This window comes from Hemiscyllium ocellatum, chromosome 31 (assembly GCF_020745735.1).
Source record: "Hemiscyllium ocellatum isolate sHemOce1 chromosome 31, sHemOce1.pat.X.cur, whole genome shotgun sequence".
Classification (NCBI taxonomy): Eukaryota; Metazoa; Chordata; class Chondrichthyes; order Orectolobiformes; family Hemiscylliidae; genus Hemiscyllium; species Hemiscyllium ocellatum.
In genome coordinates, this window is record NC_083431.1 from 54,526,917 (window position 1) to 54,541,058 (window position 14,142).

The following is a 14,142-nucleotide window of genomic DNA, read 5'->3' on the forward strand; positions in this document are numbered from 1 at the left end:
CTTTCAGGGTGGACAAGGTTATGTTTGCCGTCAGCTTTTCCAATGCCTCAGTCGATGACAGGTGGCCCATCTGGTTTCATTCCACTTTTGACACAACTGAGTGGCTAATTGGGCTATTATTATGAGTAATGTGAATCACACGTAGGCCAGACCAGGTAAGGAAGGCAGATTTCCTTCTCTAAAGGACATTTGTGAATCAAAATTAGTGAAGGGGCAGCATGGTGGCTCAGTGGTTAGCACCACTGCCTCAAAACACCAGGGACCCAGGTTTGATTCCAGTCTTGGGCAACTGTCTGTGTGGAGTTTGCACATTCTCCCTGTGTCTACATGAGTTTCCTCTGGGTGCTCCAGTTTCCTCCCACAGTCCAAAGATGTGTAGGTTAGGTGAATTGGCCATGCTAAATTGCCCACAGTGTTTAGGGATCTGTAGGTTAATTGCATTAGTCAGGGGTAACTGTAGAGTAATGGGTTTGGGTGCAATACTCTTTGGAGGGTCAGTGTGGGCTTGTTGGGCCAAAGGGCATGCTTCCACACTGGAGGGATTCTATGATGATTTCTTACAACAATAATTTCTCAGTCATCAACAGAGTTTTCATTTCAGATTTTTACCGAATTCAAATTCCACTCGCTGCTGGATGTCTGGCTGACTAGACCAATTATGATACAACTACACCAACACCTTCCTCCATTTCTATATCATTGCACTTATATGAAGTCTCACAAGAAGTGTCAACTATTTTATTGACAACTGCCTGAAGCTCATCACCTGGCTCCTGAAAAGATCTTCACTTTCTCATTAGGATCTCATTTTATCATACTTTTTTCAGCTTCACCCTCAGATCATGTTGTCAAGCACAAGGCGCTTACCTTTGGATCTGCTGCTGTGCTTCAATTATTTTATCATTTACTGCATTCATTCATCCCCTAACCACCACTCCCCCAATACAAGGAAAGTCAGTGTAATTTCCAGGATTAGTCCAAGAAATTCTTCCTGCAAACTTTCAGTCTTTTCAACCCTAGTGGGCCTTCATGGAATCAGTGGAAAGAGCAATACTTCCTCAAAGCCAGTTCTCAGAGTGACAGAACCTCTGACACTCCTGTAATGTCAGCTAGGAGTCAGTGGGGACTGCAGGTGCTGGAGATCAGAGTCGAGAGTGTGTTGCTGGAAAAGCACAGCAGGTCAGGCAGCATCCACGGCGCTGGAGAACCAATGTTTTAGATTTAAGCCCTTCATGGTGCTGCCTGATCTGCTGTGCTTTTCCAGTAACATACTCTCGACTCCTGTAATGTCAGCCAGGGCTCCCTGATTGAACCACCTGGCTGACCTCATTACAATTAGTACATACCTTCCCTTCAAAGCCTGGGGAGGTAGGCCTCTTCTTTTTCCTGTAGCCTCACCTGGGGTGTTTACACACTGCGTCTGGTTCCACTGACCCAGCCTCAGATACAGGCAGCATATGGCCTGCTTACACTGACCCAGCCTCAGATACAGGCAGCGTATGGCCTGCACTGACCCAGCCTCAGATACAGGCAGCGTATGGCCTGCCTACACTGACCCAGCCTCAGATACAGGCAGCGTATGGCCTGCTACACTGACCCAGTCTCAGGTACAGGCAGCGTATGACCTACACTGACCCAGCCTCAGATACAGGCAGTGTATGGCCTGCCCTACACTTACCCAGTCTCAGATACAGGCAGCGTATGGCCTGCCTACACTGACCAAGCCTCAGGTACAGGCAGCATATGGCCTGCACTGACCCAGCCTCAGATACAGGCAGCGTATGGCCTGCACTGACCCAGCCTCAGATACAGGCAGCGTATGGCCTGCCTACACTGACCCAGCCTCAGATACAGGCAGCGTATGGCCTACACTGACCCAGCCTCAGATACAGGCAGCATATGGCCTGCCTACACTGACCCAGCCTCAGATACAGGCAGCGTATGGCCTGCCTCCTGCGCCCAGAGTACCTTGGGAGAAATTCATCCTTTTCTTTAAACAGTAAAGACACTGAAGCTGCGATATCCACAATGTCCATCTCAGATTCTGAGGTTTTCTCGATGCTAGCTTTTAGATTAGATTACCTACAGTGTGGAAACAGGCCCTTCGGCCCAACAAGTCCACACCGACCCGCCGAAGCTCAACCCACACATACCCTACACTTACCCCTTCACCTAACACTGCGAGCAATTTAGCATGGCCAATTCACCTAACCTGCACATCTTTGGACTGTGGGAGGAAACCAGAGCACCCGGAGGAAACCCACGCAGACACGGGGAGAATGTGCAAACTCCACACAGTCAGTCGCCTGAGGCGGGAATGGAACCCGAGTCTCTGGTGCTGTGACTGTGCCACCCGCTAGACAGAGGGGAAGAACCCACATGTTCCCACAGCCTTTCTTGCTGTTTTGAGGTGCCAGGTATGGTTTGTTCCTGCTCTGCTTGCGAGTTTGCAGCTTTCATGTGGTCCATGTACTTGTTCAGGATTGCCTCACCTGTCCAAACTTAGTATGTCTCGGCTCTCGACCTTGTCTCAACCGTGCCTCTTACCATTGTAGAGCCATTTCCACCGTTTTGCCACCAAATTTCATCTCCTGAAGTAAACTGTCTCTCTTGCTTAGAGGAGACCTGTGTCTGGCACTGGTGTTCCTGATGCTGTTTCACTCTCTACCCCCCAGGTCTGGGAAGATCACATTTAACCTGCTGCAGAGTCTTCTTCCAATTAGCAACTCTGCTGGAACTATCCCTACAGTTGCATGAGGGGTAGTCTGATACTCAAATAGGAACCATGACAGTTCGCCATAGAATGAAGCTGTAGGCTGTTTCTCTAAGCCTGTCTTCAAAGTTTGGACTGCTCTTTCCACCAGATCATTGGACAATGGATGGTATGGAGCTGAATGCCATTCAAATTCTAGTCCTTTGTCTGAACAACATTTCCAGAAGCCCTCATATTTCAAAAGATGCTCGCAGGTTTACTATCATCTTCCCCGTGTTTGGTAACTGAACTTTATGCATGTCCAACCACTTTGAGTTGGCATCTACAATGACTAAGAATGTTGAGACCATGAAAGAGTCAGCGTAGTCGACATGTAAACCGACTCCATTTACCCAACGTTCCCATGAATGTGGGGGAGCTGCTGGGGATGGTGTTTGTCCTTGTTGGCAAACTGGGCACTGTTATAGATTAATTGTCCTCCAGGTTTTTAACTGGAAAAACTACAATGATTTTACTGCTTTCATGGTCAGGGCCCAGTATGAACACAAATATATCAGAGTCAATTTGTCTTGTCATTGACTATACACAAGACTGAGTTAGAGAGATTTTTGAATTAAAAAATGACAAGAAATGGGAAGGAAAACAAATTTGAGGTCAAGATCAGATCAGCCATGATCCTACTGAATGTTTGAGCAGGATCAAGGGGCTGGGTGGCCTGTTCCTACTTCCATTTCTTGCATTCTCATTGGGCATACACTTGAACATTGAACATCTCAGCTGGTCATATTAATGGCTGTCCTGCTGTAGCTGACAGATTATCTTAGTGCAAGCCCATTGCATTGCAGAATTTAGAATGTGCAATCAGGTAATCCATTGGCTTGGCTGTCCTTATATATTCTGTCTAGTTTTGGTGTCTTAGTGTAGGAAAGACAACACAGTCAATATGGGATGACTAACAGAACTCATAAGATTCTCTGAGCTGTGAAGCAAATGGCCTCAATATTACCATCGAGCTGTGCCTAAGAGTTTTGCTGTAAGATGGGTATTGCTGGGTAGTCTTCCATATTAATCTATATCATATTCAGCAAAAGATATTTTTTGTCTCCACATCTTTTTAGACAAGTATATCTTGTCTTAAAACACATAAAACGACCTGATCAAGTGTGTCCCAGAACTTTGTGGGAAGGTAGGGAAGAGATTGCTGGGCTCCTTGCTAAGATATTTACATCATCAATAGCCAAAGGTGAGATGCCAAAAGACTAAAGGTTGGTGAATGGTATGTCACTATGTAAGAAAGGTGATAAAGAATAGCCAGGGAACTATAGACTGTTGAGCCTGTGTCAGTGGTGGATAATTGTTGGAGAGGATTCTGAGGGACAGGATTAATATGTATTTGGAAAGGCAAGGATGACTAAGGAGAGTAAACATGGCTCTGTGGGTGGAAAATCATGTCTCACTAACATACTTGAATTTTTTGAGGAAGTGACAAGTGAGATTGATGAAGGCAGACCAGTTGACGTTGTCTATGTGGACTAGCAAGGCATTCAGCAAGGTTCCACATTTTAGACTGGTTAGCAAAATTAGATCACATGGAATCCAGGGGGAGCTAGCCAATTGGATACAAAATTGGCCTGAAGGTAGGAGACAGAGGATGGTGGTGGTGGAAGGTTGTTTCTCAGACTAAAGGCCTGTGACCAGTGGTGTGCCACAAGGATCAGTGCTGGGTCCACTGCTTTTTATCACTTATACAAATGATTTGGATGTGAAGATAGGAGGTATGTTCAGTAAGTTTGCAGATGACACCAAAATCTCAGAGTACAAAGGGAACTTGATCAGATGGGTGGATGAAGTTTAATTTAGATATGCTGCATTTTAGTAAGGCAACTTAGGCCAGGACGTATATAGTAACTGATTGGGCCCTGAGGAGAGTGTTGTCAAACAAAGGGTCCTAGGAATGTAAGTGCATAGTTCGTTGAAAGTGGAGTTGCAAGACAGTATGGAGAAGAAGGTGTTTGGCATGTTTGCTTTCATTGGTCTGTGCATTGGGTGTAGGAGTTGTAGCTGTACAGGTCATTGGTTAGGCCACTTTTAGAATACTGCGTTCAATTCTGGTCTCCCTGCTATAGGAAAGATGTTGTTAAACGTGAAAGGGTGCAGAAAAGAGTTACATGGATGTTGCCAGGATTGGATTGATTGATTAATTGATTGATTTACTGTCACATGTACTGAAGAACAGTGAAAAGCTTTGTTTACAAACAGTGCAGGCAAATCATAATAAGCAAGGACATACAGATCAGAGTCATAGAGATGTACAGCTTGGAAACAGACCCTTCAGTCCAACCGTCCATGCTGATCAGATATCCCAATCCAATCTAGACTTAGACTGAGGCATACAGATTATATTGCACAAGGCGTGTGCTAGGCGAGATCGACGTTAGCAAGATCAGTATTATTTAAGGCTAGGAAGTCCATCCATCAGTCTATTAATGGCTGGGAAGAAGCTGTTCCTGAAACTGCTGGTGTGTGTATTCAGGCTTCTGTATCTTCTGCCTGATGGAAGAGATTGGAGGAAATCATTACCGGGGTGCAATTGTTCTTTGATGATGTCAGCAGCCTTTCCAGGGCAGCGAGTAGTGTAACTGGAGTCCATGGATGGGAAGGTTGGCTTCAGTGATGGTCTGGGCTGTGGACATGACCTTCTGTAGTTTCTTACGGTCCTGGGCAGAGCAGTTGCCATACTAGGCTATTATGCACTCAGACAGTATGGTGTATCTGGAGAAGTGGGTGAGAGGCCTTACGGACATGCCAAATTTTCTGAGCAATGTGAAGAAGAGGAGGCATTGCTGTCCCTTCTTGACTGTCACATCTACAGTGGGGAGTCTTGGACGGGTTGTTGGTTATTGTCACTCCTAGGAACTTGATCCTTTCCACACTCTCAACCTCCACTCCATTAATGTAGATGGGGGAGTGTTCTCCTCCTTCCTTTCTGAAGTCAATGATCAGTTCTTTAGTTTTGCCAACATTGAGAGGGAGATTGTTATCATTGCACCACATTCCTAAGCCCTCTATCTCCCTTCAGTATTTCAACTCATTGTTATTTGATATCTATCTTGCTACAGTGGTGTCATCAGCGAATTTGTGGATGGTGCTCGTTCGGAATTTGGTAATACAGTCATTGGTGTACAGGGAGCATTGTGGGGATGAGGACACATCTTTGAGGTGCTCCAGTGTTGAGAGTTATCATGGAGGATATGCAGCTACCTATCTTCATTGATTGCAGTCAGTGGGTTTGAAAACTGAGGATTCAGTTGCAGAGGGCGGAGCCGAGACCAAGGTCATGGAGGTTTGAGATCAGTCTGGAGGGGATAATGAGGTTGAAGGTGGAGCTGTAGTCAATGAGCAGGAGAGTCTGATGTAGGTGTCCTTGTTGTTCAGATGTTCCAAGGATGAGTTCAGGGCTAGGGATATGGCATCCACTGTGGACCTTTTACGTTGGCAGGCGGATTGTAGGGGATCAAGGCAGTTTGGGAGACTAGATTTGATGTGGGCCATAACCAGCCTCTCGACAAACTTTGTGAGTATTGAGGTCAGAGACACATTAAGGCACACTGCATGTGTTTCCTTATGTACTGGGATGGTGGTGGTCTTCTTGAAGCAGCTGGGGACTTGGGCTTTTAGGAGGGAAAAGGTGAAGATGCCAATGAATACCTCTGCTAATTGATCCACACAGGATCTAAATGCTTAGCTGGAGACTCTATCCGGGCCTGTAACTTTTGTTGGATTGACTCCTAGGAAGACAGATCTGGTGTGTGCAGTGATGACGAAGGGAACATGTACGTCCGGGGCTGTTGGGTAAGGCGACACCACACTGCTGGCATTCTCTCGAACCAAGCATAGAAAGCATTGAGCACATCAGGGAGGGCTTTGTCCATTATCTTGTTCTTCTTCATTTTGTATCCTGTAATTTTGTTTAGGTCTTGCCATAGGCAGTGGAAGTCTGTCTGGTAGGTTTGGGCCTCTAACTTGCTCTGGTACTGTCTCTTGGCATTCCTGCTGGCTTTCGAGAGGCTGTGTTGTTCTGGGTCATCAAACTTGAGTGCTACGCCCAGATTTCCTGGTTCATCCAAGGTTTCTGGTCGGGGAATACTCAGATTAACTTCTTTAGTACACAGTCTTCCGTGCATTTGCTTATGAAGTCCATGATAGTAGTGGAATATTTGTCTAGATTTTCTGCTGAGCCTTTGAACACAGTCCAGTCCATCGACTGCAAGCAGTCTTCCAAAGCCTCGGACCAGCATTGTACTTACTAAGGGGTTTGAGTTACAGGGAGACTATGAATAGGCTGGGGTTGTTTTCCCTAGAGCATCGAAGGCTAAAGGGTGACCTTATAGAAGTTTATAAAATCATGAGGGGCATGAATAGAGCAAAAAACAAAGATCTTTTTCCCATGATGGGGGAGTCCAAAACTAGAGGGCATAGGTTTAGGGTGAGAGAGGAAAGATTTTAAAGGAGCTGAGAGGCAACTTTTTCACACAGTGGGTGGCACGTGTATGAAACCAAGCTAACAGAAGAAGTGGCGGAGGCTGGTACAATAACAACATGCAAGAGGCATCTGGACGGGTAAATGAATAGGAAGGGTTTTGAGGGATGTTGGCAAATAGAACTGGATCAGTTTAGGATATCTGGTCGGCATGGATGAGTTCAACCAAAGGGTCTGTTTCTGTACTGCACAACTCTATGTCATTTTTTATATTATCAGCATGCAGAAATATACAAACACACACGTCCGCAGACAAACATACACATGCAGACTCGGGCACACAAGTGCAACAGACATGTTCATAGAGAGTTACGCATGCACGCATATACACACACTCACTTAGATACACATTCACGTAAACATATAGTCATATATTGACACACACACACTCACATAGACATACTGACAGACATACGCTCGTTCAGACACATGTACAGGCACACTCAAACACATTCAAATATACACACACTCACTCACATATAGACATGCTTACACACACACACACACACAAAACACCACTCGAACACATTCACATACACTAGGACACATTCACAGAATAGAGTCACACACAGAGTCATATACACACATGTGCATACATATATAGACAATATAAAGCGGCAGAATATACTCACCTTCACAGCTGGCTGTGAATCAAGGGATGTCACCAGACTGTGCAAGGTATCAAAGCCTAGCTTGATGTTGAAACGCCTCTTCTGCTCTGCGGAGATGTGAATGGTCCGTCTTGTCACAGACTACCAGAGACAAGATGTACAAGTCACAAAGAATTGGAACACTTGGATAATTCTTCAGGTGAGACTGGAATTATGTCACAGAACCCTATACTCCTGCTGTCAGACCTGTATCAGACAAGCAAGCACCTTCACTAAGCACTTTAGTAGCACTTCAATATAGATTATCATTTTTATTCTGCATTAGTTGATTGAAAAGTATCCAACAGGGCTTTTAACAAAGTCATTCAGACCAGTAAATTATCCATTCTGAGCAGCTACCTGATGAAGGAGCAGCGCTCCGAAAGCTAGGACTTCCAAATAAACTTGTTGAACTATAGCCTGGTGTTGTGTGATTTTTAATTCTAAGGATCGCCAGTTTTTCCAGTAACTCTTGCTTCTCAATTTTTAGCTCATCCATTACTTCTAACACCTCCACTTACACCAATGTTTAGCAGATTCTTTTTCCTTAGTAACAACTAATTTAAATTACTGTAGCCTACTCTTCTGCCTCTAACTATGTATCACATTCTTTGTTCTTAGTAGGACACTCTCTAATTCTATTCCTGTCAGTAGATTTTCGGGTTATCTTTTACAACTGTCATTCTGTACTCCTATTCTCTCTTTGTCAGTCTTACGATACTCTTTACTTCGCCTCTCAACTGATTGGTTTCGACCTGGGATCTAACTTGATGGATGAAGTTGATGTGCTGGAAATTTTGGAAAACATTAAGATTGATAAGTCCCCAGGCCAGACCAGATTTATCCTAGGCTGCTCCAGGAAGCGAGAAAAGAGGTTGCTAAGCTGCTGGTGAAGATCTTTGCCTCCTCACTCTCCACAGGAGTCGTACCGGAGGATTGGAAGGAGGCAAATGTATGTTCCTCTTTTCAAGAAGGGGAAGAGGGAAATCTCTGACAATTACAGACCAGTCAGTCATACGTCCGTGGTCAGCAAAGAATTTGGAAAGAATTCTGAGGGATAGGATCTATGACTATTTGGCAAAGCATAGTGTGATTAAAGGCAGTCAGCATGGCTTTGTGAGGGGCAGGTCATGCTTCACAAATCTTATTGAGTGCTTGAGGAGGTGACAAGACAGGTCGACGAAGGTCGAGCTGTGGATGTGGTGTATATGGATTTCAGCAAGGCATTTGATAAGGTTCCCCATGGTAGGCTCATTCATAAAGTCAGGAAGTATGGGATACAGGGAGATTTGGCTATCTGGATTCAGAATTGGCTGGCTGACAGAAGGCAGAGAGTGGTTGTAGATGGAAAGTATTCTGCCTGGAGGTCAGTGTTGAGTGGGGTCCCGCAAGGCTCTGTTCTTGGGCCTCTGCTCTTTGTAGTTTTTATAAATGACTTGGATGAGGACGTTGAGGAGTGAGTTAGTAAGTAAATTTGCAGATGACACAAAGGTTGTAGGTGTCGTCGATAGTATCGAGGGCTATGGCGGGCTACAGCACGACATAGACAGGATGCAGAGCTGGGCTGAGAAATGGCAGATGGAGTTCAACCTGGATAGATGCGAAGTGATGTATTTTGGAAGGTTGAACTTGAATGCTGAATATAGGATTAAAGACAGGATTCTTGACAGTGTGGAGCAATAGAGGGTTCTGGGTGTGCAAGTACATTGATCCCTCAAAGTTGCCACCCAAGTGGATAGGGTTGTTAAGAAAACATGTGGTGTTTTGGCTTTCATGAACAGGGTGATCGAGTTTAAGAGCAGCGAGGTTTTGCTACAGCTCTACAAGTCCCTGGTGAGACCACTCTTGGAACGTTGTGCCCAGTTCTGGTCGCCCTACTATAGGAAAGATACAGAAGCTTTGGAGAGGATGCAAAGAAGGTTTACCAGGATGCTGCCTGGCCTGGAGGGCTTCCCTTATGAACTAAGGTTAAATAAGCTCGGACTTTTCTCTCTGGGGAGAAGGAGCAAGAGAGGAGACCTGACCGAGGTACACAAGATAATGAGAGAAATGGATAGAGTCAATAGTCAGAGACTTTTTCCTAGGGCAGGATTGACGGGTATGAGGGGTCACAGTTTTAAGATATTAAGAAAAAGGTTTAAAGGAGACATCAGCGGAAGGTTCTTTACACAGAGAGCTGTGAATGCATGGAGTGTGTTGCCAGTGGTGGTGGTGGAAGCGAAGTCATTAGGGATATTTAAGCGACTGCTGGACACGCACATGGATAGCAGAGAATTGAGGGGTGCATAGGTTAGGTTATTATATTTTACATTAGGATTAAACCTCGACACAACCTCATGGGCCAAAGGGCCTGTTCTGTGCTGTACTTTTCTATGTTCTATGTTTTCTCTTCACCTTGATCATGCCCTTCATACCATTACACATCCTTAACAATTCCCTCCTCAAACTTCTTCAAAGAATAAACTTGAGCTTATCCAGTCTCCCTTTAATGTTGAAATGCTTCATCTGTAGCAACATCCTGGTGAATCTCCTCTGCACCCCTTCCAGTGCAATCACATCTTTCCAATAGTGTGGGGACCAGAATTGCACACCATGTTTCAGCTGTGGCCTAACCAAAATTTTGTATAGCTCCAATATAATCTCCCTGCTCTTACAATATATGCCATAACCAATAAAGACAAGCCTTCTTAAGTATCATATTAACCTGTCCAGCCATCTTCAGGGATCTATGGATAAGCACCCTAAGATTCCTCAGAGCTTCCTAGTGTCATACCATTCATTGAGGACCCTCTTGTCTTGTTCCTTCTCCCAAAGTGCATCACCTCACATTTATCAAGGTCAAATTCCATCGGCCACTGATCTGCCCATCTGACCAATGAGTTTATACCTTCCTGTAACCTAACACCTTCCTCCTCACTATCAACCACCTGGCAAATCTTTGTGTCATCTGCAAACATCTTTTACAAATAGCACCAACAATAAGGGACCCAGCACTGAACACTGTGATATGCAACTTCACACTGGGCTCCGGTCACACAAACAAACTTCACCCAACTTACTCTATCTCCTGTCACTAAGCCAATTTTGGATCCATCTTACCAAGTTACACTGGATCCCATGAACTTCTCCATGAACTTTTTTATCAGTCTCCCTTGTGGGACCTTGTCAAAGTTTTGCTAAAATCCCTGCAAACTGCTTCAACTCCCATCTCTATCTGCTGCTTCCCTCGCTGCTGTCTCACTCTGCTCCCCATTTCTCTGCACCTCTCTCTCTTACTCCTCTCTCTCTCTGTGTTTCCATCTCTCTTATTCTTACTCATGGTTCCCCTCTCTGCTCCTCCTCTCTCTCTCTCTCTCTCTGCACCTCCCTCCCTCTTGCTCCTCTCTGGTCCTCTTTCTCTCTCTTGCATCTTTCTCTCTCTCTCTCTGCTGTGCCTCTCTCTCTCTCTCTCTCTCTCTTTCTCTGCTCTTTCTCTTTGCTCCCGCATGATTTTGCTTTTCTGTCTTTCAGCTTCTCCCTGTCTAATTGTTTCTCTCTCTCTCTCTCTCTCTCTCCCCCTGCTGCTGCTGTATGGAAGCCTTGTTAATTGGTGACAGTGTACCTTGTAGATGGTGCAGATGTGTTGGTGGTGTTGCGAGTGAATGTTGAAGGTTGTGGATTGTGTCAATCAGGTGGATGGTATTGAGTTTTTTGAGTGTTGCTGAAGTCAATCAGTGAGTTACCTAATTCACAGCCTTTGATCTAAATTTGTGGCTGCCCTCTTCCAGGCAAGTGGATTGTATTGCACCACACACCAAGGGCTCCCCTGTTCAATCTGGAAGTTAGTGTATTGGAAATGACTTCTAATTCCAGTTCTACAAAGATTAAAACTGGACCCTATTCACTCATTCTTAACTTTTAAAAGCTGGCCCTATGTGAGATCAGTTCTCCACATACTTACCTTGTTTGTTTGGAGCTTTTTCCTGTTTGCAGTGGAACGTGGTGACTGTGTCACTGACTCCTGTTCTCCTGGGTCAGTGAGTGACAGTTTCCCTGAGCCACATTTGTGACCTACACAAAGAGAGAGCACTGATTACAAGCAATGCATAGAAGGCAGCACTCATCCAGAGCTTCTTACAACTGAGAAAGATCCAAAATGCAGAACACTATCATAACTGAAAATAGAGGAAGAGAAGGAAAATGCAACACAGACCCTTATCTGGAAGGGTTTAAAAGGATATGGGACAACACGGTTCCAGTCAGCCTGTTTCTCAGTGAATTTAGGAGTGACAGGAGAAGAAAGCTCTGACTGCAGCTGTAGTGATCCAGATACAGGAGTATGTTGTTAAACTTGAAAGGGTGCAGAAAAGATTTACAAGGATGTTCCTGAGGCTGCAGGGTTTGACTGATAGGGGGAAGCTGGATAGATTAGATTCGATTCCCTACGTTGTGTGGAAACAGGCCCTTTGGCCCAAGTCCACACCGACCCTCCAAAGAGTAATACAACCAGACCCATTTACCTCTGACTAATGTACCAACACTGTGGGCAATTTAGCATGGCCAATTCACCTGACCTACACATCTTTGGATTGTGGGAGGAAAGTGGAGCACCCAGAGGAAACCCATGCAGAACAGGGAGAATGTGCAAACTCCACACAGAGAGTCACCCAAGGCTAGAATTGAACCTGGGTCCCTGGGGCAGCATTGCTAACCATTGAGCCACCATGCTGCCCATGCAGATCTGAAGCTTCATAAATAGAGTTACTGAGGACAAAAGCAGGGATGTTATGCTGAAACTTTCTAAAGCACCAGTTGCACCGCTGCTACAATACTGCATCCAGTCCTGGTCACCACACTTTAGAAGGATGTAAGGATCCTTGGCAGAAGTGGTGTACCAGAAAACTTCCAACGCCGGAGAGTTTAGCGATAAGGTTAAGCTGACAAAACTGGAGTCATTCTCCTTGTAGGTAGTAAAAACCCCCAACTGAAAGGAGACCTGATACAGATGTACAAGATTTAGGTAAGTTAGATAGAAAAAGGAATGCTGTTCTCATTAACTGATTATGCAAAGACTAAAGGACATAGATTTCCAAAGGAAATTTGATAGACACTTGACAAAAATAGATTTCTACAGGGATGGAGTAGAGGATAAATTGACTAGTTTACTCAAGAGGACCAGCATGAATTTGATAGGCTGAATTTCTACTTTCTGCACTAGAAGTCTCTATATATTGAATTTTGTATTTGTTTGGTTAAATGCAAGTTGCATTGAGAATTTCTCGCTGTATTTTACCAAATTCACCTCATTAACAACCTGCTCCACCTGATTCTAATTTATTTCTGATTATAACTCATTCTAGTCACATTTTACCCAGAACAACTCACCAAACATCTACTGAAAGACTGGCAACCATCAGGTGCCATCTTTAAAAGTCCATGGTACACAAGGACACATGCAATCAGTTCAGCGCTACTCTAGGTAGACCGAGAAAAATTGGTGCCCTGCTTTGTGGGCAGGATCCTGAAGGCCTTGCTGGATTGGGAAGGGCCAACACAGAGCATAATGTTCCCTCAGGACAAGCAGTAGAGGCCGTTCCATCAGACTTTGCCATTCTGGTCCCAGGTTGACCCTGGATTAGTGCAGTCTCAGCCATGTGGGGGAATGCCCAGCTCTGTAGGAAGAGGGTCATTGACCCTCCCCACTCCATTACATAGATGCCACCATCTTCACTCTGATACCTCACCCTCACTCTATCTCTACTACTGCCTCCACCTCCCACCAAGGCTCATGGTCTCCTGCTCTCACCATTACTGCAACATTTTCCCTCACTCACTGTCACTGAACCCAACCCCCAATATATATCATGTACCCTGCATTGCCCTCTGCCCTGTCCACTGACTCACTTGGGACTCCTCCCCAATAGCTGTGTCATCCAGTTTCATCCCCCATGGTACCTGCCTCTCTTGTTCCAGGGTGAAAACAGCCCAATAGGACAGAGAGTGTCCGGCTGGATGGTATGCAGCCTGTACGCAGCTCCTATTCAGCCCCAATCAGCTGACTGACAAGGTCCAATCCCCTATGGTGGTATCGGTGGCTGCCCTTGACTTACTGTGCCAGCCCCCCCCCCAGAGTAAAGGCTGCCCACCTTTTGACATGACTGCGGTCTGCTGGCAGTGCTGACCAGCTTGCTGTGTGTCTGTGTCTGTGCTAAACTGCAGCAAGATAGCAGTGATATGAGCCTGATATCCCTGGCTGACAG

General features: G+C 45.3%; 1 protein-coding gene across 1 annotated transcript in view; it reads right to left on the reverse strand.

The window, feature by feature from the left end:
• The window catches only part of LOC132830481 (carbohydrate-responsive element-binding protein-like), a 34,512-nt gene extending 20,687 nt beyond the window's left edge, over positions 1 to 13,825 (reverse strand). The window contains exons 1-4 of the mRNA XM_060848236.1: positions 13,787 to 13,825; positions 12,692 to 12,878; positions 11,844 to 11,953; positions 7,886 to 8,005 (exon numbers count right to left, since the gene is read on the reverse strand). Of these exons, the coding sequence (XP_060704219.1) occupies positions 7,886 to 8,005; positions 11,844 to 11,953; positions 12,692 to 12,878; positions 13,787 to 13,825 (456 nt within the window). The remainder of the gene's footprint in view (positions 1 to 7,885; positions 8,006 to 11,843; positions 11,954 to 12,691; positions 12,879 to 13,786) is intronic.
• Positions 13,826 to 14,142: the final 317 nt, after the last annotated feature.